Source organism: Artemia sp. Qi Xiang Cuo, chromosome 3, assembly GCF_049724085.1.
Source record: "Artemia sp. Qi Xiang Cuo chromosome 3, ASM4972408v1, whole genome shotgun sequence".
Lineage (NCBI taxonomy): Eukaryota > Metazoa > Arthropoda > Branchiopoda > Anostraca > Artemiidae > Artemia > Artemia sp. Qi Xiang Cuo.
The window spans coordinates 26,132,229-26,158,374 of NC_142796.1; the positions used below are offsets into that span (position 1 = coordinate 26,132,229).

General features: G+C 36.2%; 1 protein-coding gene across 3 annotated transcripts in view; it reads left to right on the forward strand.

Moving 5' to 3' along the window:
- The window catches only part of Cadps (calcium-dependent secretion activator 1), a 245,037-nt gene that overhangs the window by 206,504 nt on the left and 12,387 nt on the right, over positions 1–26,146 (forward strand). For all 3 annotated transcript variants that reach the window (XM_089085689.1, XM_089085690.1, XM_089085691.1), the window contains one exon: positions 4,152–4,256. In XM_089085689.1, coding sequence (XP_088941815.1) covers positions 4,152–4,256 — 105 coding nt within the window. The remainder of the gene's footprint in view (positions 1–4,151; positions 4,257–26,146) is intronic.

Genomic DNA, 26,146 nt, shown 5'->3' on the forward strand with positions numbered 1-26,146 from the left:
AAAAGTAATGCTTGGTGTTGGGCATTCAAAACGCTGTAAAGTAAAGTTGTGGGTGAAAAGGATGGGAACTTCAACTTGTAAAATGGGTTTAGGAGGGACATTATGAAAAGAACTTGTTCTGAAATGCCCTTTGAAAAGTATTGCTTGGTGTTGGAGTATTCAAAAAGCTGTAAAGTAAAGTGTGGGTGTAAAGGATGGGTACTTCAATTTGTAAAATGGGTTTAGGAGGGACATTAAGAAAAGAACTTGTTCTGAAATGCCATTGAAAAGTACTGCTTGGTGTTGGAGCATTCAAAAATCAGTATAGTAAAGTTGTGGGTGAAAAGGATGGGTACTTCAACTTGTAAAATGGGTTTAGGAGGGACATTAAGAAAATAACTTGTTCTGAAAAGATATAATAAAGCCATAAAAAAGTATTAAAAAAGGGGAGCTCAGGGGCCTTGGGGGCGCCGGGGGTCCTTTGGGGTGGTGGGGGCCCTTGAGGGCCGATTGGTCTGTTGGGAGCCCGGTGGACCTGTGGGGGCCGGGTGAGGACCGTTGGGGGTCCGGGGGGCCCGTTGGGAGCCCGGTGGACCTTTGGGGACCGGGTGAGGGCCTTGGGGGGTCCGGGGGGCCCTTTGGAGCCCGGTGGTCTTTTGGGAGCCCGGTGGGCCTTTGGGGACCGGTTGCGGGCCTTGGGGGGTCCGGGGGGCCCTTGGGGAGCCCGGGGGTCTTTTGGGAGCCCGGTGGGCCTTTGGGGGCCCGGGGAGGGCCTTTGGGGGTCTGGGGAGGGCCTTTGGGGTTCTGGGGGGCACTTGGGAGCCTGGTGGTCTTTTGGGAGCCCGGTGGACCTTTGGAGACCGGGGGGCTTCCTTCGGGGTGGGGGTGGGGTATGAGGAGCCTTTGGGGTTGGGGTAGGGGACCTCACGACTGTTAAAATACAACTTGTGTATTATAACGACCACAGAGTTTCACCCTTAAATTCTCTTCTAAAATCATCTTTTAAATCATCTTTTAAAATGTCTCTAACTGTTTCACCGAAATAATTCCATAAAATGGCTAAATAGAATTCGCCCAAAAAATCCCTAAACATAATTTCAGCGTGTTCCTTTTTTTTTGGCATCTCTGCACTGGCATATTTCAAATTATTTAGAAACCTTACTCCCGCGCTAAACAATTTGTCGTTAAGAACTAAAACTTCGCTCTGAGACAGTTCTCTTTAGAAACAACAAATTAATTCCCCTTTCATGAATCAATTCTCTTTAGAAACAACAAATTAATTCCCCTTTCATGTCAATCAATCAATCATGACATCATCTGTCACGTGTGATCTAAACTTTGCCCCGGAGACAATTCTCTTTGGAAATGCATCAAAGACATTAATTAACTTGACGTCATCTGTCAGACATTCCCTGGAAACAATTTGATTAATGACTCAATAATCCATGAAAGTGAGAAAGTTCCTGTTTTTCCATTCTCACTGACAAAATCCAAAAAACAGACATAAATGTGAGAAAGTTTCTGTTTTTTCATTCTCACTGACAAAAACCATAAAAACATCCATAAATGTGACAAAATTCCTGTTTTTCAAATTCTCACTGACAAAAACCATAAACCACGTGGTTCTGATCGGAGATATTATGGCATCTCTACTCACGCATGTTGAATCTTATTTGAATCAGAATCACCCAAGGACTCTCAATTGGGACTATTAGAGAGCAAGTAGCGAAAGAGAAGCCTTCTCTTGCTCTCCCACTCCTCTTATCACCAACTTTTTAGTATAAAGATAGGGATGATACACTTTGTTTGAAATGGAATCATACACGAATTTTCAATATGCAATACTTGAGGACCGAAGTGAGCCCAAGTGCACTTCGACAATCCCTTCCACCCCACCAGCTTTGTAGTGGAAAGATAGGCATATTGTGGCTTATTTGAACTGGAATTATTCAAGAACTTTCAATGTGCAGGATTGGAGGACCAAACTGGGTATGTGGTCTTCATCTCCCTCCACCGTCACCAACACTTTTGTAGAAACACCAACCATAATCAAACAACTAATTTTAATCAGTATAATTGGAGATAGAAGTTGACCCCGTGGATCATTTGTTTGCCAAACGGAACAGATTTTGCAACTCGTTCGAAGTGAAGTTACGCAAGGTTCTTAATATATATTACTGGAACCAGTAAGTGGGCCTCCAGGCTCTCTAAAATCCCCTTGCCCCTCCCACCGCTAACCTCCTAGCTGAAAGGTAGGTATATTGCGCTTTGTTTTTACTAGAATCATGCAAGGGTTTCATATCGGAATGACTGAAAACAAAAGTGCATACGTGACCCCTCTGATACCCACGCTTTTTTAGCTTTTTTGCACAAAAATTGGTAGGTTGAATCTTGTTTGTAGCAGAATCAAACAATGAGCTTCTATTTTTATTACTGGGGGACAATGTCAAGCCTTTGCCCCTCCAAAAAGCTCTCACATTGCCCATCTCAGCGCAAGCTTTTTGTAGACCGGAAGGCGTGTTGCACCTTGTTTTAACCGAAATAACGCAAGTATTTTTAGTCTATATAATAAGAGGATTGAATGCCCATTATCCCGTCCACCACAAACTTTTTAGCAGAAAGTTAAGAATATTATATCACCTCTAAATTGAAAGCAAGCAAAGATTTTTAGTCTGCGTGGTTTGAGGCCCAAATGGGCTCGTCACATTGCCAACACCTCTTACTCCTTTCAGTGGAAAGGTAGGCATTTTCCCACTTGCTTGAATCGGGACTATAATAAAATTTAGAGTGTGCATAATTGGAGGCACAACTAGGGTCCAGGGCCTCTTCCACACCACCCCTAATGTCGACATTTCAGTAGGTAGGTCGGTAGGTTTTTTTCAACAATATGAGTAACTTGGGCTGTTGAGATTCGAGTGATTTTCAGAGTCCTGCTACTCTTCTCCGGCCTTTGCACGAAAGTACTTAGATCCCACTTGAAATATGAGAGACAAGTACCTTGAACCAAGGGAATAGAGCCGATGCTTTTTTCAGAAGAATTCGCCCCTTTTGGGCCCCACCTACCTTTCCTAATAAAGTGCTTGGACTCGTTTGAACTCTGGTAAGCAGACCCCTGGCGTCAAGAAGACTTTAGACATTCCCCTTTAAGGCCCAGGACCGAGCAGGCTTAAAAGTCCATTGTTTAAGGATCTCTCCTCAATGACAGAGAGTGGCTCGTAAGCAAAAGTTGTAAAGCATGTTCATCTTAAGTGGTACCCTTCTTTCATTGGTTATTTGTTTCCGAATTATTTTAGTGCGTGAAAATTCGTCTTAATGTAAGTGGATACGCAAGGATTGATTATTTGTAGTGATACATTCCAATAATGTTGTTTTTGCAATTATTAGTAAATTATTTATATGGCAATTACTCGATGATAGATAGAGAACTAGTTTGGTTTTACCTTCGAATAAATTGGAAAAAAAAATGATATATGTTTTGGATAAATTCTTCGTTTTAAAATCGCAAACATAGAGGGGTTAGAGTTTTATGGTTTGAGGCAAAGTAATGCAGCATTAGATTTTCTACAAAGTAAATTTTAAAATTAATAACATTGGCTGGGTCAGAAAATCACAAATAATGTTGATTTTAAACAATAGAAGCTTATTTTGAGACCGTCTTTAAGAAACGTGTTGTTAGTTTCTTATGCAAATTCTCATTATTACATACCATTTTAAAATTCATAAGGGGTTGACAGCTACACTGTTCACTTGAGGGGAAAGAAGCAAAGTCAGATAGATGTTTTGGATAAATTCTTCGAATTAAAATCGCAAACATAGAGGGGTTAGTTTATGTTCTAAGGCAAAGTAATGCAGCATTGATTTTCTACAAAGTAAATTTTAAAATTAATAACATTGGCTGGGTCAGAAAATCGAAAAAATGTTGGTTTTAAACAATAGCAGCGTATTTTGAGACCGTCTTTAGGTAACGTGTTTTAATTTCTTGTGCAAATTCTCATTGTTACACACCATTTTAAAATTCATAAGGGGTTGACAGCTACACTGTTCACTTGATGGGAAAGAAGCAAAATCAGAGTTTGCTCTTTCAACACTCTTGTTGGCGAAGGTGACGAAAAGCTGCTGAAACACTTCACATTGCCTAAGTAACGTAAATCTAACTTTCTTATATGTTTCAGCTGTGGTATACGGACCAAGTAAAGATGTTAAACACGTGGCTATCGGAAAGATTGAATCACGCCTTACACCCTTATCAGTTTACTTGTCTAGCCCATATAACAAAGGTAAGATAATAAAATATCGCTTTCTTTGCTTGTGAGCAAAGTGCATGTGTGCTGTTCTGTGCATGTAATAAAGGTAAGATAATAAAATGTTGCTTTCTTAGCTTTTAAGCAAAGTGCATGTAACACCCAAATAAAAAGTCACTTTCCTTGCTTTTCAGAAAAGTGTATGTGCAATTTTTTTACATGCAAACTCTATGTGCACTTCTTGTGCTTACAGCAGAGGTAAGATTATAACATGTCGCTTTCTTTGCTTGTAAGCAAAGTATATTTGCACTCTTTTGTGCATATAACAAAGGTAAGATAATAAAATGTAATTTTCTACGTTAGAATGAACGGCTGATTCTAGATCAGAAGAGAAAAACTTCTATCTATTCAAATATGTCAGTTTTTTAATAGTTTATTTGCGACATTTAATAAAGTTGTTACAAATGAAGTTATTTTTAGACTACTTTCCCGGTGCTGCTTTTTTTGCTAATAAAAGTAGTTAATTTTCTGCGAATGTTTTTAAGTTCGCTGCTTTTTTCTTCTTTTTTTCTTAAAGTGTCAAGGACAGTGAAAAGACATCAAGTAGTTTTAATCAGTTACGAGGAACCTAATGCAATAAATTACACCTTAAAAAATAGGAAAAAATTGAGAATTTGACTTCCAAATGAAAAGGCCTCTACATGCAGTTGTTCATTTTCTGGTAGTGGGGGCCAAATTAAATGAAAAGAAACAAAAAATCAATGAGCAAAATCAGTAAAGAATAGGATTAGATATATGGCACTAAACAGCTTCACTGGGTTTAGCATTCCTTTGAACGTTATCAAATTTAACTGGTTAGTCTCACTTGTTTAATTTCATTATTAAATATGGCAATACTGACGAAAATAAGGTATCGCCTGAAAAGCTTTGTAATTTTTAAACAAACAAAAAAGAACTTAGAAAACCTTAGAACAAAAAAGAACTTAGAAAAAGTTTTTAGGTATGAATGAACATTGATTGGGTCTCGAAACGGAAGGGGGATAAACATGTTTTTATTTTAATGTTCTTGATGTTTTAAATAAGGATTTTTGCTAAAACTTTAAAAATCACTGCACAAAAACCTTAGTATTACTAAAAATGAAAAGAATCACAAAAAGTTAACTTGTTTTCACCCGGGTTTCATTTATTTAAGAATGCTGAAAGTGAATTAAAAGCGGAGAAGAATCCATCATATCAAGTTTCTTCGTTAATAATAATTTCTTCAAGTTTATTTTTTCAACAAATATACCTTGAAGTTTATCAATAAGGAGTCTACTTTGAACTGTTTTTTTTCTGTTCAACATTTATGATGAATTCAATAATGTAATTGGATGTTAATAGTAGATGGCTTACAAAGCTTGCGGTTTTTCGTCTAAAATACTGAGTTCCCACAAAAATAACTTCTAAGAATCATGGCCAAAAATTTATATTACCAAAAAAAATGTATCAAAATGTTTTTCTTTTTGGATCTGCATTTAGCATATGAATGATTATTAAAAAAAAAAAAATCAAACGGGAAAAAGAAAAAACTAGTTTCTAGCTTTCAGTTCAAACATTTAAATGAAATCCTGTTTAAATCAGAAGTTATAATTCAGCTAACAATTAGAGAGTAAGAATTCAGTTGAAAACAGGAATTGGTTAGTCTATAAGTGTTGGTATAAATATGTTTATTTTGACAAGCCAATGTAAGAAAAAGTAATGAGCAAAAAAAAATGCAACTTCAGTTTTAAGATTTTGCACAAATGTCTAAGTATTCATTTATAGATCACGGTATATAATTTACTAATTTTAGTTTGATGCTTCAAAGCAATACTTAATGCAATGCTGCAAAGCAATATTCCAGACTGTGAACTAAAAAGCCCTTTCATGAAACAGTTGGTTGTAACGAACGGCAAGTAAGGAGCGACCCGGCTCGATAATAACCGAAACTCTAAAAAACGGAATTTTATACTAATAGATACATCAAAAGAATTGGATTCTTATGTTGATTTCAAATATACCAGGTTTATCAAGTTTACTCTTATCCATCAGAAGTTATGAGCCTGAAAATTTGCCTTATTTTCAAATTAAAGGAAAAACACCACTTAAAAGTAATAGAATCTTAATTAAAATTACACCATCAGATTCAGCGTATCAGAGAACCCTAATGTAGAAGTTTCAAGGGATTGTTTGTTTGATTTTTTTCTATTCCCCAGGGGTGATCGTATCGACCCAGTGGTCATAGAATATCATGAGAGGGCTCATTCGAACGAGAATTAAAAGTTCTAGTGACCTTTTTAAGTGACCAAAAATTGGAGGGCAGCTAGGCCTCCACGCTCATTTTTTCCCAAAGTCACTCTATCAAATTTTTGAGATAGCCATTTTGTTCAGCATAGTCGAAAAATTTAAAAACTATGATTTTAAAGATGACTTAATCCTCCACAGTCCCCAGGGGAAGGGCTACAAGTTTCGAACTTTGCCCATATTGTTTAGAGATTGTATAGGTTATTGCGAAGTATACAGACATTTCAGGGGGATTTTTTATGGTTCGAGAGGGGCTGGGAGATTTGTTTACATGGGAAGATCTTTCATGGAGGAATTTTTAACGGGGGAAGGGAATTTTCCATGAAGGGGGTGCCGGATTTCCCAGCATTATTTAAAAAACAACCAGAAATTTAATTTAAAAAACAAGTTTTTTCAACTAAAAGTAAGGAGCAACATTAAAACTTATAACGAACAGAAATTATTACGTATACTAGGGGTTTCACTCTGTCGTCAATACCTCGCTCTTTACGCTAAAATTTTTTTTAGTAGTTTTAAAAGAGCTATTTATTCTAATTAAACGGCCTTTGTGATTTTAGCGTAAAGAGCGAGGTATTGACGACAGGGCGAACTCCCCTAATATACGTAATCATTTTTGTTCGTTTTAAGTTTTAATGATGTTCCTCGCTTTAAGTTGAAAAAACTTGTTTTTTTTAATTTAATTATTGGTAAGAACTATATTTGATACTACCTTTTATTGTTATTAAATAAGAAACAAGTTTTTGCAACTGAAAGTAAGGAGCAACAACAAAACGTAAAACGAACAGAAACTATTACGTACATAAAGGGGTCCCTCCCTCCTCATTACCTCCCTCTTTGCGCTAAAGTCTTTTAGTCCTTTTAAAAAAGCGTCTTATTGTTCTAATTAAACGGCCCTTGTGTTTCAGGAGTCATTATTAAAGAATTGGGACAAAATTCAAACTTTTGCGTAAATAGCGAGGTGTTGAGGAGGGGACAATCGACTTCATAGCCGTATTAATTCCTCTTGGTTTCGAATTTTGACGTCACTTCTTACATTCGGGTAAATAAATTTACTTTTTTATTTAGCCTTTGATCGTTTTTTAAACATTGCGAGGAAATCTGACCCACCTCCAGGGAGAAAATCCCTCCCCATGGAAATACCCTCAGGATAATTTGATCCTAGTAAAAATATACTCTGGATAATTACTCTTAACCACTCCGCGCGTAAAATTGAGACGGAAAAGAGAAAGTAAGACACATAAAAAACATTTTGTATAAGAATTCTAGCAAAGCCCCTGTGTATATTTTTTCCTGACGACAAGTTCACTCCCTAGAAACTTCCCTCCTTATAGAAAATTCCCTCATGAAACCCCCCTCCAGCTGGAAATGTGCCCCCCCCCCACCCAAAAATGTCTGCCTACATCTCAATAACAAATACTATGCACAATCAATTGGCAAATTTTATAACTTAGAAACTTCCCCTGGGGCTTGGGGGGGGGGTGTTATGTCTAAAGGCATAGTTATGGGGCCTTTCAACTATAATGAACAAAATGGCTATCTCAATATTTTGATCGGAAGATTTTGGAAAAAAAAGAGGCGTGGGAGGGCGCATAGTTGCCCTCCAATTTTTTTGGTCAGTTAAAAGGGCACTAGAACTTTTAATTTATGTTTGAATGAGCCCCCTATCGACATTCTAGGATCACCGGGTCGATACGATCACCCCTGGGAAAAAACAAACAAACAAACACAAATAATCACGCATCCGTGATCTTTCTTCTGACAAAAAATACTAAATTCCACATTTTTGCAGATAGGAGCTTGAAACACATACAGTAGGGTCTCTGATATTCTGAATCTGGTGGTGTGATTTTATATTGAGACCGCTTGACTTTTAGGGGCTGTTTCCTCCTTTCTTCGAAAATTGATCAGTAAGACTAAATTTAATGAAATTTATACATCCAAAATCGGCATAATAAGTCAATCCTCTTGATATATTTATTGGTATTAAAATTCTGTTTTTTAGAGTTTTATCTATTATTGAGCTACGTTGCTCCTCACTTACAGTTCGTTACCCCGAACTGTTTGATAGATAAGGAACAAATTTGTTGGAAACGAATAACAATTAATTCCCATTAATTATCCATGGCTGAAAAATTCATTGATGTTTGGAAAAAGAATAAAAATAGTATCGGAAGTGAAGGAAAATTTGAGCGGGGAAGAAGAGTTAGAAACAGTACTAGAAGAGTCAGAATTATTTTGATGATACAAACTGTCATTGTCAAGAATAAAGTACAACTAAATGGTGCTTATAATAACAAAACGAAAAAAAACAGCGGACTAGCACTTATTAAAGCTAACGCACGTATAATATGGTACAAATGAGTTTGAGATGTGTTTTCCCAAGCGTCAATCCTTATCTCTTGCAATCGCATTCCATGATTTCTTAATATTACATTGTCCGAGAATATGTAATAGTATTTGTGAATGATTAGCCTGGTTTTTTCGACTACAAGCTGAGTTTATATTGCGTTTATATTGAGTTTATATCTATCCCCCTTTATATGGATCATTTGATAGATTTTGTCTTCAAAAGCACAGGAAAGGCAATGGGAGACCACAGAATCAAATTTTAGAGGTTTTGTGAGTTAAGGGTGCTAGAATAGGTTTGAAAATTAATGTTAAGAAGACTAAGCCACTAAGGCTAGGAATAAGTGAAGATGAAAAGGTGACATCGGGTAACGAAAAGATTGATCAGTTGGACAGCTTTACTTACCTTGGAAGCATTATTAGTATAGACGGTGGGAGCAGTGAAGGTGTTAAAAGTAAAACAGCCAAGGCTAAGAGTGTTTTTTCACAGTAAAAAAAGCTTGGAAACCAAGAGTAGAATATTAGAAGCTACAGAGATATTAGAAGCTTGCTTTCTGTAAACCAAGATTAGAATATTAGAAGCTACAGCGATGACAGTGGTAAAATATGATTCTATAGCATGGGTGCTCCGAAAAGCGGATGAGGATTTGCTAGATGTTTTCCAGAGAAATTGCCTAGGAATTGTTCTGGGTACCCGACTGACCAACAGTTTTTTTATATTGCGTACACCCACAAAATATCCATTGCTTCTGAGAAATTTGCATTCATTTTTCCTAATTGATATTCAAAAACAGCCTAATTGTTCATAAAATATGTCACATCTGAAACTATGTTTTATGAGTTTTGCAGTATATGAGTCAGAGGCGCATATACTGCGCCTCTGACTCTACTGAAAGTTTCAGATCCATTAAACAACCAATAAGCAGAAATTAAGTCAAATAATCTTCCAAACGTGAAACTACCACAAATCACCGTCAATAAATAAACGAAACCAAAACGAACAAAAATTACAATAAACAATCGAGTCAAACTTAAAACGAGTAGAAATTAACATGAGTAAGGCTGACGACCCCCATGCCATCTCAAAACCGGAACATAATCTGTGCTTTATTGAATTAAATAAAAAAACAAGTGTTTTTAACTCAAAGTAAGGAACGACTTTAAAACTTAAAACGAACAGAAATTTTTCCGTATATGAAAGGGGCTGTCCGCTCCTCAACGTCTCGCTCTTTACGCTAAAGTTTTTTATTGTAAAAAAAAATAAGAGTTGTGAAAAAGTCAAACTTTAGCGTAAAGAGCGAGGCGTTGAGGAGGGGACAGCCCCTTTCATATACGGAATAATTTCTGTTTGTTTTAAGTTTTAAAGTCGTTCCTTACTTTCAGTTAAAAAAACTTTTTTTTTTATTTCATTTTTGAACATTTTTGAATTAATGCAGGTTTTGATTTTGGCTCACCGTACATGAATAATACAAACAGAATGTGAATATTAATTTTACTTTTATTTGGTTAAATGGTTTTCTCGAAACTTGTTTAATTTTATTTACGAACGTCTTTATCAGGGATAAATCTAACTAACTTACAAATTGACTTACGTAACAAATTCTTATTTTTATATATTTTCATTACGTATATTAGGGGGGCTCGCCCCCTAGTCAATACCTCGCTCTTTACGCTAAAGTTCAAATTTTTTTCCAATTCTTTAAAAATGACCCCTTAATCACAAAGGCCGTTATTTAGAATAAATAGCCCTTATGAAAGTACTAAAAAATCTTTGGCTTAAAGAGCGAGGTATTGACTAGAGGGTGAACCCAATCATACACGTAATATTTTCTGTTCGTTTTAAGTTCTGATGTTACTCCTTATTTTCAGTTGGAAAACTTGTTTTTTTTTATATTTAATTTCTGATCTTTTTTTAATAATGCTGGGAAATCCGGTGCCCCCTTCATAAAAATGTCCCTTCCCCTATGAAAACTTCTTTCATGGAAAGATCTTCCCAAATAACCCCCAACCCACCCACCCCCTACTACCAGAAAAAATCCCCCCTGAAAACGTCTGTATACTTCCCAATAACCAATACTATATGTTAACATTGGGTAAGTTCATAACTTTCAGCCCTCCTCCGGGGACTTCGGGGGATTAAGTCATCCTAAAGGACATACTTATCATATCTTCAACCATGCTGAACAAAACGGCTATCTCAAAATTTTGATCAGGTGACTTTGGGGAAAAAATTAGCGTGGGAGGGGGCCTAGTTGCCCTCCATTTTTTTGTTCACTTAAAAAGGGCACTATAACTTTTAATTTCCGTTCCAATGAGTCCTCCCGGGATATTCTAGGACCACTGGGTCAATACGATCACCCCTGGTAAAAAAAAAAAAAAAAAAAAAAAATAAACACGCATCCGTGATCTTTCTTCTGGCAAAAAATGCAAAATTCCACATTTTTGTAGATAGGAATTTGAAACCTCTACAGTAGGGTTCTCTAGTACGCTGAATATGATGGTGTGATTTTCATTAGGATTCTATAACTTTTAGGGGGGTCTTTCCCCCTTTTTTCGAAAATCAGCCAAATTTTCTCAGGCGCGCAGCTTTTGATGGGTAGGACTAAACTTGATGAAAGTTATATATTTGAATTCAGCATTCGAATCTAATTCCTATGATGTATCTATTGGTATCAAAAACCCCTTTTCTAGAGTTTCGGTTACCATTGAGCCGGGTCGCTCCTTACTTACAGTTCGTTACCACGAACTGTTTGAAAAAATAAAATGTGGATTGTAACTTGATATACATACATTGATATGTATTACTTAAGGTCTTAATATTGTTTTATTTATTAATTATTAACAACGTGGAAACCTTTAAAATGTGCTTTATTTCCAGTAAAGTGCAAATTATGTTCTGGTCTTGAGAAGGCATGGGGGTTGTCAGCCCCACTCATCTTAGTTTCTGCTCGTTTTGAGTTTGACTCGGTTAATTGCAATTTCTGTTCGTTTTGGGTTTCATTTATTATGGTGATTTGTGGTAGTTTTACGCTTGGAAGATTATTTGACTTAATTTCTGCTCATTTTTGATTTAATAGAGCTCTTTACTTTTATTTGAAAAAGTTATTTTGTGGGTAAAGTTTTTTTAATTAATTTCTGTTCGTTTATGGAAAAAGAAAATAATCTGTAATATCTTTTCGGTTTCTTCTGTAAGAATCCATAGTTTGGGTTGCTATATTTATGTTGGAAAAATTTTTTCAACAATTTTTAACAACATACACGCTTTTGAAAATCTTAACACAAACAGTGTTGTTTAATTTAGTTTCATACTTCCTCAAGTTGTGCTGAAAAATATAACTTAATATCTTTCCAAAAAATTTTGTCTGTGCTATTTGGCAACTTTGACACACCTACACTCTTTTGATTTATTTAAATTGCAAGAGTCAGAAGTAGTAGTTGTACTAGCCCTAAAAGTTTCAACTTAATGCCCTCAGTCATTCTTGTGATATTTCTGAGATGTCTTATTGGCAACCAGTATACACACAGTGACTATTGATTTAAGTTGAAAGCAATATTTAGTTTTAAAACACAATGGGCAAATTCCTTTATTTGTGGGGAATGACATATCCAATATCCCCAGAGACATAGTTACTGGACTGTTCAAGTATGCTGAACAAAAGGGCTTAATAAAAATGTTCATTGGATGTGCTTGGAAAACTAATGGACTTGGGAGGAGGGCTGCTTGCCCTCCAATCACTTTTTAATCTTAAAAGGGGAACTTGAACTTTTAATTTCCAATCGAATTAGCTCCTTAAAAAGTTTCAACGATATTGCTAGCTATGGTAGAGCAAGGCTGCCTATGATATTGCTTACATACCCTTTTGAAAACCTGCATGCATACAATCTTTACGTTTAAATGGAATTTTCCCTAAGCATTTCCTACAAGTTTCACCTTAATATCCTTAGCGTCATTAGTTACAGTAATCATAGTATCAGTATTAATAGTATACACATAGTGCCTTCTACCTAGTTCAAAATCCGCCACAATTTACCCTGAAAGGTCTAACTCAATACTGTAAGCCGTTCTTGACATATTACTTTGTCACCCTTTTGACAATCTTCATGCTCATAGTTCGTTTGGATATAGTTCAACCTCCGCAAAAAAACTCCTTGAAAGCTTCACTTTAACACCCTTGGCTTGCGTAGTAGCAATAATCGTAGTAGAAGTAGTAGTATTAGTAGCAGTATGCGTATAGCACCTTTGGTTTTTTCAAAACCCTCTTGAATACACTCTGAAAGTTTCAACTTAATACCATCTACCGCTCCTGAAGCATTTTTGATACGCCCTCTTGACAAACTGTGTAGGCATAGCGTGTTTCGACTTAGTTTAACATACTTTAAGTATTTCCCAAATTTTTAGCTTTAATACTCTTACCTTTAGTAGCAGTAGTAGTAGTACCAGTAGTAATAGTAGTAGTATCAGTAGAAGCAGTTGAACTTAATAGTAGTAATCTTAGCATTAGTAGTAGTAGCAGTAGCAGTAGTAGCAGTGAGTAAAAGCAGTAGCATTAGGTTGCGAATATTGTCTTTTAGTTAGTTCAACATCCCCCACAACAGGCCTTGTAAGTTTCAACTTTAGTCACCAAACTGTTTTCAAGATATTGCTGATACGTTCTTTTGACAGCCTGCATACAAACGGTGCGTTGTGATTCAGTTCCCCTTCCTTTCTCAAAATTCCCTTAAAATTTTACCTTCACACCCTTAGGCATATTTGCAATAAAGTAAGTATAAGTAAGTATGACGGCACTAGACCCTTAAAGTCCAAACCGGTGGTGCTGATCTCCGTTTCTTGGTCCTTCAGCCAGGAAGTGCAAAGGGGGGCTAGGGGCCAGCCATCCAGCCATATTTGCAATAGTAGTCACAGTAGTAGTATTAGTATTAGTAATACTAGTAGTAGCATTAATAGTAATAGCACTAGTACAAGTAGCAGCAGTGGCATTAACATATTGCCTTTTGATCAATTGAAAATCTCTCTCATCAAGTCCTGGAGGTTTCAACTTAATACAATTAACCGTGACATTGCCGATATATCCTTTTGATAACCTGTATATTCATTTACTTCTTGAAATCTTCATCTTAATACTCTTAGAATTAGAATTAGTTGCAATAGAAGTAGTAGTTGGAGTTGTAGTAGTAGTAGTAAGTGTAGCAGTGGTCATAGTATTAGTAGTAGCGTGCATCATGTTCCCCTTTAATCATTCTCTGAAAGTTCCAACTTATTACCCAAATCCATTCTTGAAGTACGCCCATTTGACAACCTCCTTGCACATAGTGTCCTTTGATTTATTTCAAATTATATTCTCTCAAATTGTCACCTTCATAGACTTAGCCTTAATAGTACTAGTGTCATAGTAGTAGTAGTGGTACTAGGAGAAGTAGTAGTAGCAGTAGTGCTGTATTAGTAGCAGTAGTAACAGTAGGAGCAGCAGTATTAATAACAGTAGTAGCATCTACATGTTGACTTTTGCTCAGTTGAACATCCCCCTCATGATACCCCGGAAGTTTCACCTTGACACGGTAAGGCGTTCCAAAAGTATTGCTGGTGTGCCTTCTGACCCAGTTTTGACGCCCTTTTCATTTTAATACTCTTGGCCTTGCAAGCAGTTGCAATTAAATTAGTAGTTGGAGTAGTTTAGTAGCAGTAGTAGTAGTGACAGTAAAAGTAGCCGCGACAGTAGTGTTAGTAGTAACATGCACAAATTACCTTTTGGTCAATTGATCTTCCCGTTTAAGTAATCTCTTAAAGCTCTAATTTAATGCCCAAACCAATTCTTGAGATACGCCCTTTTGATAATATGCATGAATATAGTGTGTTTTGATTTAGTTCAAATTCCCCCTCAATATTCTGTCAAATTTTCACCTTCATACGAGTAGCTTTAATAGTAGTAGTACCATAGTTGTGGTAATAGTAGGAGCAGTGAAGGGCCTTACTAGTCAAAATGTTTGGGGGGGGAGTATTTGATTTTACCGACTGGCTGATCATTTATACTGATTGTTTTGCCACTAATTAACATAATGCCCATTTCTAATACGAAACTTGGGATCAGAATTCAGCCCAAAGAATCATATAATCTGAGGAAGAATAGCTGCTTAGTTCTTTTTCCCATAAGAAGCGTATGAACAACGACATGGTGGAGAATGGAGCAATATATTAGGAGGAACAGTGATAACATGATTTATATACAAAAACATCTCAAAAGTGAAAAATTGGTAAGTTTAAATTGAAATACACAGATTCAAGAAAAAAGAAGAAAATACAACTATATACCTTCAGTTAAAAATTCAAACGTCTTGGTTTGGAAGACAGCCGGACTTTTAGTAATTCGTCGAGTTTCAGCTCGTCTGTAACGTCAGTCTTGCAGCACATCATGACAAGGTGATCCAAACTGTCATCGTCCTTTGTTGTGTGTAACCGTGTCATGACCAGTTTCAGTTTCCTAAAACTTCTTTCTGATGTGGCCACAGTTGGTGGTGCTGTTGCAAACTACTGGTATACTGACCAGAGTCGGGAATATGGATTTGACAGCGTTAATTTCACGGAATAGTCCCTCAAAGATGGTGTGATTTATGACTTTGTTGCTTTCAACCTCAGACCTGGCCAAAACATGTTTGAGAGCCTTTAGCTCTAACATTAGTTCCGCGGGATCTAAACCTTTTCCAGGAAACGTCTTAACGAGTTCGGATAGGCTTTCATAGCTGTTATCCATTTTGCCCAGTAAACTTTGATGTACTGGCCCCAGATAAGTTGAGCTGTTGTAGATTGCGACATCCAAGCCAGTCAATAGGGCTCTAAGGACACCGCAGAGCTCCTTAGCATAGAACGATTTCCAGTCATCATTGGCTCCAGAACTAGCAATTGCTTCTGAATAACGAGCAGGCAAACGTCCAGGACGGTGTTTAAGTTAGAAATCGTCAATGGCTATTGAACCAAATTTCCTGCTTTGCTGGTTAATTTGTTTCAGCACTAAGATACAGTGAAGAATTTGGAATTAGAATCCTTGATCTTTGATTGAATTATTTGGGCAAGATTTTTGACTTATGCTATGTTTTGGCTGAAAGAACAACGCTATCTATGAACAAATTCTACGCGGTCAGCTTAACTATGCTCCATTTTCTTCATTTAAGCAAATGAAAAATTGTGGCACCATCCGTAAAATAAGAATATGTGTTGGTAAAACCGATGCATTAACCGACCAAGATTGAGATTTTGGTAGACGTCATGTCATTATTTTCATATTCTTTATTTAACAGAATAGAGAATTGTGGCACCGTCCCTAAAATCACTGCACGAGTTTGTATAACCGCTAGATTTACCGACCGAGATTGAAGTTTTAGTACTGGAAGAATTGAAGTATTCACGACATAAGTCGGTAAAACGCTACATTTACCAACCTAGATTGAGATTTCATTAGATGTCATATCCGTATTTTCATGTTCTTTAACCGAATGGAAAATTGTGACAGCAATCGTAAAATCAGTGCATGAGTCGGTAAAATCACTGCATTTACCGACCTAGATAGATATTTCGGTATATGTCATGTCAGTATCTTCATGCTAATTATTTAACCAAATGGAAAATTGTGGCACCATCCGTAAAATCATAGTAGGAGTCGGTAATACAGCTGCGTTTGCCAACCAAGTTCGAGATTTATGTAGATCACATGTCAGTATTTTCCCGGTTTTTTTAACGGGAAAAATTTTTTGGCGGCGTCGGTAAATCGTGGCGCTTTGCGCCACGATTTACCGACTAATTTTTTTACCGAGTGGCTGAAAATATTGGGGGGTGTCCCCCCTCCCCTTACAATACGGGACGGCCCTGGGAGTAGTAATAGTGTTGTATTTGTAGTAGTAGTAGTAGTAACAGTAGTAGCAGCAGTATTAATAGTAGTAGTATCAGGTACATGTTGCCTTTTGGTCAGTTGAATATCCCACTCATGATGCCCCAGTAGTTTCATCTTGATACGTTAAGCCGTTCCAAAAATATTACTGATCCGCCTGTATCGGCAATTTGTATGCACATAGTATATTTTGATTTGTATCAAATTTCCTTAACGTTTCTTCAAATGTTCATTTTAATATCCTCAGCCTTGGCAGTACTCGCTACAGAAGCAGTAGTTTTAGTGGTAGTAGTAATAGTGGTAGCAGTCATGGTAGCGATAGTTGCAGTAGTAGCAGTAGTAGGGTTGCAAATATTGCCTTTGTGGTCAATTGATCATCTCCCTAATCACTTCCTGAAAGATCCAAATTAATTTACTCAGTCATTCCTGAGTTACGCCGTTTTGATAATACGTGTATACGTTTTATATATAATGCATAACGTGTGTTGATTTAGTTCCACACTCCCCTCAACAATCTCTGAAAGGCTCACCTGAACGCCCTTCGTCTGTTTGGAAAGTAAAGGTCAAACTTTCCCACCTTTCTCAATAACATATACTGCTTACATACCCAAAGGCGTAATTACTGGACTTTTTAACAATGCTGAACAAAATAGCTGTCTCAAAATTTTGGTTGGATGTGTTTTTGGAAATGGTGGGCGTGGGGATGATGGCTGCTCTCCAATCCCTTGTGACTCTTAAAAAGGGCGCTACAACTTCCGATTTCCAATTGAATGAGCCCTTTCCAAAGATTATACGACCACCCCTTCAATAAAAAAACCTTATATGTTTATAATGGGCAACTAGCGTAACTTATAGCCCTAGCCCTGAGGGCTATGGGTTGTGATCCCCAAAGATTTGATTACGGAACCTTTCAGATATTCTGAACAAAATGGCTGTCTCAAAATTTTATTGGATGTGTTTGAGGATATAATGGGTGTGGGAGGGGGCTTGTTGCCCTCCCATCACTTTTGACTTTTAAAAAGGGCACTAGAACTTTCAATTTCCAATTGAAGCCCCTTTCGAAGTTTCTACGACAACTACATCTATACGAAGTGCCTTGGTCAGAAAAAAAAGAAAATAAAAAGTAAAATAAACAAATAAATATATTGTCATCATCGCTATTTACTTAGGCAGTGCTATTGCGCTGCCTATGATACAGTTCCGTAGAAATAAGAATCGCGGAAGAATCGTAAACGTCTTAAAATTGGATGAGGGTATCTCCTGCTAAATAGAATATCTTGACCTGCTACAAAAAAAAAATCTATTTTCAAACGCTCTGTAGTCGTTTGATACAGCCTAGAACTCAAGCCTGCTTTGCTTGCTTTAATCAAATTTTATCCTGTGTTTGTTGCATGGCACTAGTTTTATCCCTGTATTTTGCATGTTCTAGACTACCCGCTTTGATATGGGCTACCATGGTACACGTCAAGAAATAGTTCGTCAACCCACTGCTAAAGCTGTAGAAGAGAGGCTCAGAACGGAGTATGAACGTATGATCCGGATTGGAACTATAACTTTTCAGGATATTAAAGTTTAAATATATTTGGTTATTTTTAATAAATTAATTTATTTACAAACATTGATTTTTCTTTCTGTAATTGATAGTTATTGTGTGATATCTCGGTAATTCACCCCCTAAACGAAATTTGGATAAGATATGGATTTGAATTGATACATGCGTACGTTTTGGGGTTGCGCACAGATTCGTCAACACAGTAGAAGAGGCAAATGGTCTCGGGGTAACCGAAAACAATGGGGGAAAATCGTGGGATTTCAGGGGTGGGCAGGGAGTTCCTCCTATTAGACTGAAACATTAACTATCTAAATATTTAAAATATAAACTAAAAAATAACGAAATAAAACCAAAACACCAGGAATATGACGTCATAACAATAAGCACACGGGGCTGAAAACGAAGCATTGCCAAAGTAATACCAAAGTAAAACCAATGTAGGATAATTTTTGAGCCATTCGAATTGACATTAACTATTTAAAATAAATACATACTATAAAAAAACGGAATAAATGTGAACGAATCGTGGGAGGCGACCAATGATGCCGACTTTTTGCGAATTAAAGCTTTTTCCTTCTTTTTTTCCGATTTTCGTAGCCCATGTCGATTATTATAGTTCTAAATAATTATGGATATATTTTGTGTTTCTGGCTTAATTAGTTTAGCTTTTATTTCAGCGCATGTGGGAAATTTAAACACACAAACCGTCCCTCAGACCTTAGGACTGCCTAGTAATTTCTTTGATCTTATAGTATTTTCACTTATAACTAAAATGAAATAAAAATGTTGAAAAACAAGTAAAGCCTTTGATAAGACAGGGAAAAGTTTGTGCAAATATGGCTGCAATCTAGTAAAGCATGATTAAACCACGGTCTTTCCTTGAAGTTTAAAAAAGCGTTCGAAAAAAATTATCAAGTAAGGAGAACTGCAATTTGAAGCGGGGATATTAACTGTTAATTGAAGCGGGAATAGCTCAGGAAAAGTAACTGTTATTTCAGATAACATTTGGATAATTTTCAAATATCTAAACTTTGTGAATGGTAAATAAGCACTCTGGGAACTGTGCTTATCTCATTATTAACACGGAGCTTGGCTTCCCAGACCATCTCCTTGGTCTTTCCTCTGATGGTCCATGGCTCCTGTACACTTCTCAAAGCCCCTCAAGCACACCCTCAGCTATCCCGGTTGACCACCCATTGCTTATTGGGTACACGCGAAATTACTCACCATCTGACAGGGAAGACCCATAAGCGGTGAGCTCAGGTTTTGGCCCCTCTTTAAGATGACGGCCTTGGACGCAAATGACACTGAGGCTTATTCTCTGTACCTTTCCCCAGTACCTTTTCCCTCTTTGGCAAAAAGTCATAACTTACATTCACCTCTGTTATTCCACCGTTAGCAATGTTCTTCATTCATTGCTTCAGTGGCCAGGATAATGTCGTGAAAAGCGGAAACCTTGGGAGGGGGGACTTGCATTTTATGTGTCCGGTCTTAACATGAAAATATAAGAGTGGAATCATCCTAAGGGATTGGGCAGGCCTGGGAACCCACGTAAACCACTGGTCGAAAATCCTTGGACGTCTCTCCCTTCTTTTTTACCTTTAATAGCCCTCTGCCATTTCTGACTTTTAGCTTAGGAGTTCACCGAAGGCACCAACACTATTCACCGTAAAGGCTACAGGCTTTGACACCAAATTCCGCGGTCCGCATGCATGAATTGGACTTTTCAATGTATTGTAGACCCACGAATGATAGGTGTTATTTATCCTATTTGTCAGTATTGCTTGGTTAGTTGATAATTTGTGTATTAGTTGATAAGGCACTAAAACTTACCAAATTATATAAATAGAGAACTTATTTTCAATAATACATTTTAATTATGAATGCCTCTCGCGGAGTTGATATATTATAATGTAAAAAGAAAAAGAAGAAATTAAGCAAAAAATTAAAAATATATGTTTACCATTTGTTCCTGTTGTTAAAACTAAGAAAGGAATCAAAAGCAAAATAGAAATTGCTTATAAACCCCAATTAGCCGTATGATCTTCAATAAATACTGGAAAAGACGTAGACTCAAAAATTTAAAAGCCGTGTGTATAGAATACCTTATTGTTGTGAAAAATTGTGTGCAAGTAGAACACAGCAAAACCTCCCTAAAAGGCAATAAATGACCAAATCTTTCGAATCAGGAATTTCAATCACATCTTCCTCAACATGTACAAGCGCATTCATTTCAAGTCTCTACTTCACACTATCATTACCATGACTTCTAGCATCCTAGCTGAAACTAAGTGGTAATGATAATTTGATCTTAATTTTAACGTTATTCCTTGGAAGTAAAAACAAACAGTTTTTGACGATTCTAGTGTTTTTCACGCCTTATGGTATTTTTATGGGTTTTTCCGAAATTTTAAATGATATGATAAATTTGTATTTTGCAACTCTATTTTTAAATTTTTAAATATTATGATTTGTTAGTAATAATTCTTGTTATTCCATATTTGTTTTCGTGAATTGATAGAAATTTTCCCTTAATAATCGAGACGACAGAAACAGATCTCAAACTTTTTTTTTTACATTGAAGAAAAAATTTTGAATTGGAAGTTTGTCTTATTTCATGCTCTTTAACATAATTGGACGTAGAATTATAATTCTATAATATAATCTCTTCTTGTTCTGTGTTGTATTGCTATAAATTATTAGTTGAAATTAATGTTGAAACATATATGAAGGAACCACTTTTTTTTAGTATCATTCGGAATTTGTACTTTTACTTTGATATTTTCAGGCCTGTCTATTTCTGCATTTCTGCGTTTTTGTCGTCATCAACTTGCGCTGTGCGCGACTTGCGCTTTTTTTTTTTTTTTTTTTTCTTTTTTTTTTTTTTGTTCAGATGATCTAGGTCTTCAGAGTTACTTTTTAAAAACCTAATGTTGACTTTCTCACGATTTTTCATTAGCTACTTTTCTAGCTAGTAGCTGGTGGTAAATTGTCATGCATTAAAATGTATTAGCTTCAGTATTTCCAAAATATTTAAACTGTTTCTGAATTTGTGTAGTTTTACAAGGTTTTATCCTTTCAAAATCCATGTTTGCTAATGTTCCCATCTGTAACGTTTCTGTTACACCATCTGTACTGTTTCAGACATAAATGAAGAGCCCTTCCTTTTTTACTTCGGGTATAACGTATTTGATAATATTTACTTAATACAGAGTAACCATAGTACAGTGGTGATGACACTCTTTTGGGATTCTACTCCAACTATAAGGATTCCTGGTTGTGAAACCGAAATATTCGTGCTTTTCTCTTTGTTCCTTTATCACAAAACTCAACCACTTTCTTATTTATATATTGCTATATTCTTATTGTCATTGCCCCCTTAGTGGCAGCCTAGTAAAGAACCAACCCTAGCCCATAGTAAATCAAAATTTAAAACGCATTTTGAAAAAAAAAACTGTCAAATGAGGAATTTGAAGCCGATTAAGAAATGGTAACTATTATTTTTATTAATCTTAATAGTAATAGTCTGTTGCAAGAGCAAATTTATGGGATGTTCAAAAAACAACCTAAAAGCCCACAAAATGTTGTTGGATTGAAATACAAACTGGGTCATTGGAATCAGCACAGCTGTAAACTCTATTTAATAGAATTACATTCCCCCATATTGAGCAATAGAACAGTAAAGTTACAGGATATGTAGCAGCCCAGCTATCCCAATCCTGGGACCACATGTGCATGCGGTCTTCCACCTGATGGGGGGATGTGCCAAGTGGTTAAAAAGTAAAGATAGCCTGTTTCTTCCCTAGGTCTTATATTGAAAGTATTTTTTTCAAGTGATAACGAAGAAAAGTTACTATTTAGCAAAGTTACAATAGAATACATAAATAAATAATGCACACGCGTCAAACAAACATAAATTAAGTAGTTGACTCAGCTTTTAGTAAGGTTGTCAGCAATGAGTTTCTGCAGACGACAGTAGTGTACTCTAAACAAGTTTCGGGTGGCTGAAGGTAAGTTTAATAAGCTCGCCTTTTTTGCCAGCTTTACCGTTAATATTAAAGTTCATATCCCCCTTTCACTTCCTTGAACTCCCGCGCCCATCATAGGAGACTAAATTTTACAATTGACCTACGCACTATTCCAACAGCTCTGTGCATCGCGTCGTTCAGTTGCGTGTGATTTGAAAATGACGTCTTAACAAATGAATAAGTAAACCCTTTAAATTGCCATTGTTGAAACCTCATAAAAGAAAATTGTAGCCCCCTCATTGTACAACTAGAAAAGATTACTTTTTCACATGGGCAACGGTGATATGTCTTCTTTTTTTTCGTCACTATTGAGGTACTGGAATATCATAGAGACCTGTATAAGAACCAGTAAAAGCTAATTCTTATGCCTTATCTTTTTTATATATCAAACAGTTCGTGGTAACGAACTGTAAGTAAGGAGCGACCCGGCTCAATGGTAACCGAAACTCTAGAAAACGGTATTTTGATATAAATAGATACATCAAAAGAATTAGATTTTAATTTTGATTTCAAATATATAAGTTCATCAAGTTTAGTCCTACCCATCAAAAGTTACGCGCCTGAGAAAATTTGGCGGATTTTCGAAAAAAGGGGGAAAGACCCCCTAAAAATTGTAGAACCTTAATGAAAATCACACCATCATATTCAGCGTATCAGAGAACCCTACTGTAGAGGTTTCAAGCTCCTATCTACAAAAATGTGGAATTTTGCGCATTTTTTGCCACAAGAAAGATCACGGGTGCGTGTTTATTTTTTTTTTTCCAGGGGTGATCGTATCGACCCAGTGGTCCTAGAATATCGTGGGAGGGCTCATTGGAATGGAAATTAAAAGTTCTAGTGCCCTTTTTAAGTGACAAAAAAAATGTATGGCAACTAGGCTCCCTCCAACGCTCATTTTTTCCCAAAGTCACCCGATGAAAATTTTGAGATAGCCATTTTGTTCAGCATGTTCGAAAATATTATAAGTATGTCTTTTAGGATGACTTAATACCCCAAAGTTCCCGGGGGAGGGCTGAAAGTTATGAACTTTACCCAATGTTAACATATAGTTTTGGTTATTGGGAAGTATACAGACGTTTTCTGGGGGGATTTTTTCTGGTAGTGGGGGGGGGGGGTTGGTCGGGGGTTATGTGGGAGGATCTTTCCATGAAGGAAGTTTTCATGGGGGAAGGGACATTGCTATGAAGAGGACGCCGGACTTCTCAGCATTATTTAAAAAAAGATCAGAAATTAAATATAAAAAACAGGTTTTTCAACTGCAACAGTAGCAACATCAAAACTTTAAACGAACAGAAAATATTACATATATGATTGGGTTCACCTCCTAGTCAATACCTCGCTCATTAAGCCGAAGATTTTTTAGTACTTTCATAAGAGCTATTTACTCTAATTAACGGCCTTTATGATTAAGCGATCATTTTTAAAGAATTGGAACAAAATTCGAACTTTAGCTTAAAGAGCAAGGTATTGACTAGGGGGCAGACCCCCTAATATACGTATTAAAAATATATGAATATAGAAGTTCGTTACGTAAGTTAATTCGTAAGTTATGTGTATTTATTACTAATAAAAAAGTCGTAAATAAAATTAAACAAGTTTCGAGAAAGCCATTTAACCAAATAAAAGTAATTAATATGCAAATTTTGTTTTAATTGTTCATGTATGGTGAGCCAAGATCAAAACCTGCATTTATTCAAAAACGTTCAAAAATTAAATAAAAAAAACAGGTTTTTTTTTAACTGAAAGCAAGGAACGACGTTAAAACATAAACTGAATAGAAAGTATTCAGTATATGGAAGGGGATGTCCTCCCCATTAGCGCCTCACTCTTTACGCTAAAGTTTGACTTTCTCACAACTGTATTTTTTTTAAAAAATAAAAAACTTTAGCGTAAAGAGCGAGGCGCTAAGGAGGGGACAGCCCCTTTCATATTAGGAATAATTTCTGTTCCTTTTAAGTTTTAACGTCATTCCTTACTTTCAGTTAAAAAAAACTTGTTTTTTTTTATTTAATTGGACTAAAGGCCGTCATGAAGTACGACATGATAAACTAAACGTGCATTTTCGGTTTCAAGGTCGGAATGGAAAGGCTGGACCGGACAGATGGACATCATAGAAAGCTAATTATGGGCTCATTTATAAACTAATTTTTATATTTAATTGCTCTTTATTAATAAGGCAATCATAAACTGTCATATGACAACCAAAAAGTACACTTTGGGTTGCTTTTTCCTTTTTTTTAATAACAAATAACAAAAAAGTGTGTTATCCTAATAATTTTTTCTCCTAATTATTTTTGAAGGGAGGGGCAAAGGGCCCCCTGCCCTCCCCTCCCTGAAATGACGCCTTTAATTAAAGCCCCAGGGTCATCAAAATAAAAACATTTTCAAACAGTTCATGATAACGAACTGTAAGTAAGGAACGACCCTGCTCAATAGTAACCGAAGCTCTGAAAAACAGAATTTTCATACCAATAGATACGTCAAAGAATCGGATTTTTATGCTGACCAAATATACAAGTTTTATCAAGCTTAGTCCTACCCATCAAAAGTTACGCACCTGAGAAAATTTTACTGATTTTCGAAAAAAGGGGGAAACATCCCCTAAAAGTCATAGAACCTTAATGAAAATCACGCCATCAGATTCAGCATAGCAGGGCACCCTACTTTAGAGGTTTCAAGCTCCTATCTGCAAAAATGTGGAATTTTGTATTCTTTGCCAGAAGAAAGGTCACGGATGCGTGTTTATTTGTTTCTTTGTTTTTTGTTTCTTTTCCTCAGGGGTGATCGTATCAATCCAGTAGTCCTAAAATATCGTAAGAGGGCTCATGTGAATGGACATTAAAAGTTCTAGTGTCCTTTTTAAGTGACCAAAAAAATGGAGGGTAGCTAGGCCCCTCCCACGCTCTTTTTTCCCAAAGTCACCCCATCAAAAGTTTTAGATAGCCATTTTGTTCAGCATGGTCGAAAAATATAATAACTATGTCTTTGAGGATGACTTAATCCCCCACAGTCTCCGAGGGAAGGGCTGCAAGTTATGAACTTTGCTCAATGTTTACATATAGTATTGGTTATTGGAAAGCATACAGACGTTTTCAGGGGAATTTATGCTGGTAGTGGGGGGGGAAGGGGAAGGGGGTTACGTGGGAGTATATTTTCATGGAGGAAGTTTTCATGGGGTAAGGGACATTGCTATGAAGGGGGCGCTGGATTTTCCAGTACTATTTAAAAAAACGATCAGAAATTAAATTTAAAAAAAAAACAAGTTTTTCAACTGAAAGTAAGGAGTAATACCACAAATTAAGATAAGCAGAAATCAATACGTTTATGATTGAGTTCGCCCCCTAGTCAATACTTCGCTCTTTACGCTAAAGTTTCTTTAGTACTTTAATAATAGGTATTTATTCTAATTAATGACCTTTGTGATTAAGGGTCATTTTTAAAGAATTGGAACAAAATTTGAACTTTAGCGTAAAGAGCGAGGTATTGAATAGGGAGCGAACCCCCTAATATACTTATTAAAAACATATGAATATAGAATTTCGTTAGGGAAGTTAATTTGTAAGTTACATATATTTATTACTAGTAAAAACGTTCTTAAATAAAATTAAACAACTTTCAAGAAAGCCATTTAACCAAAAAAAAATAAAATTAATATGCAAATTTCGTTTCAATTATTCATGTACGGTGAGCCAAAATCAAAACCTGCATTAATTCAAAACTGTTCAGAAATTAAATTTAAAAAAAAGTTTTTTTTAACTGAAAGTAAGGAGCAACATTTAAACTTTAAATGAATAGAAATTA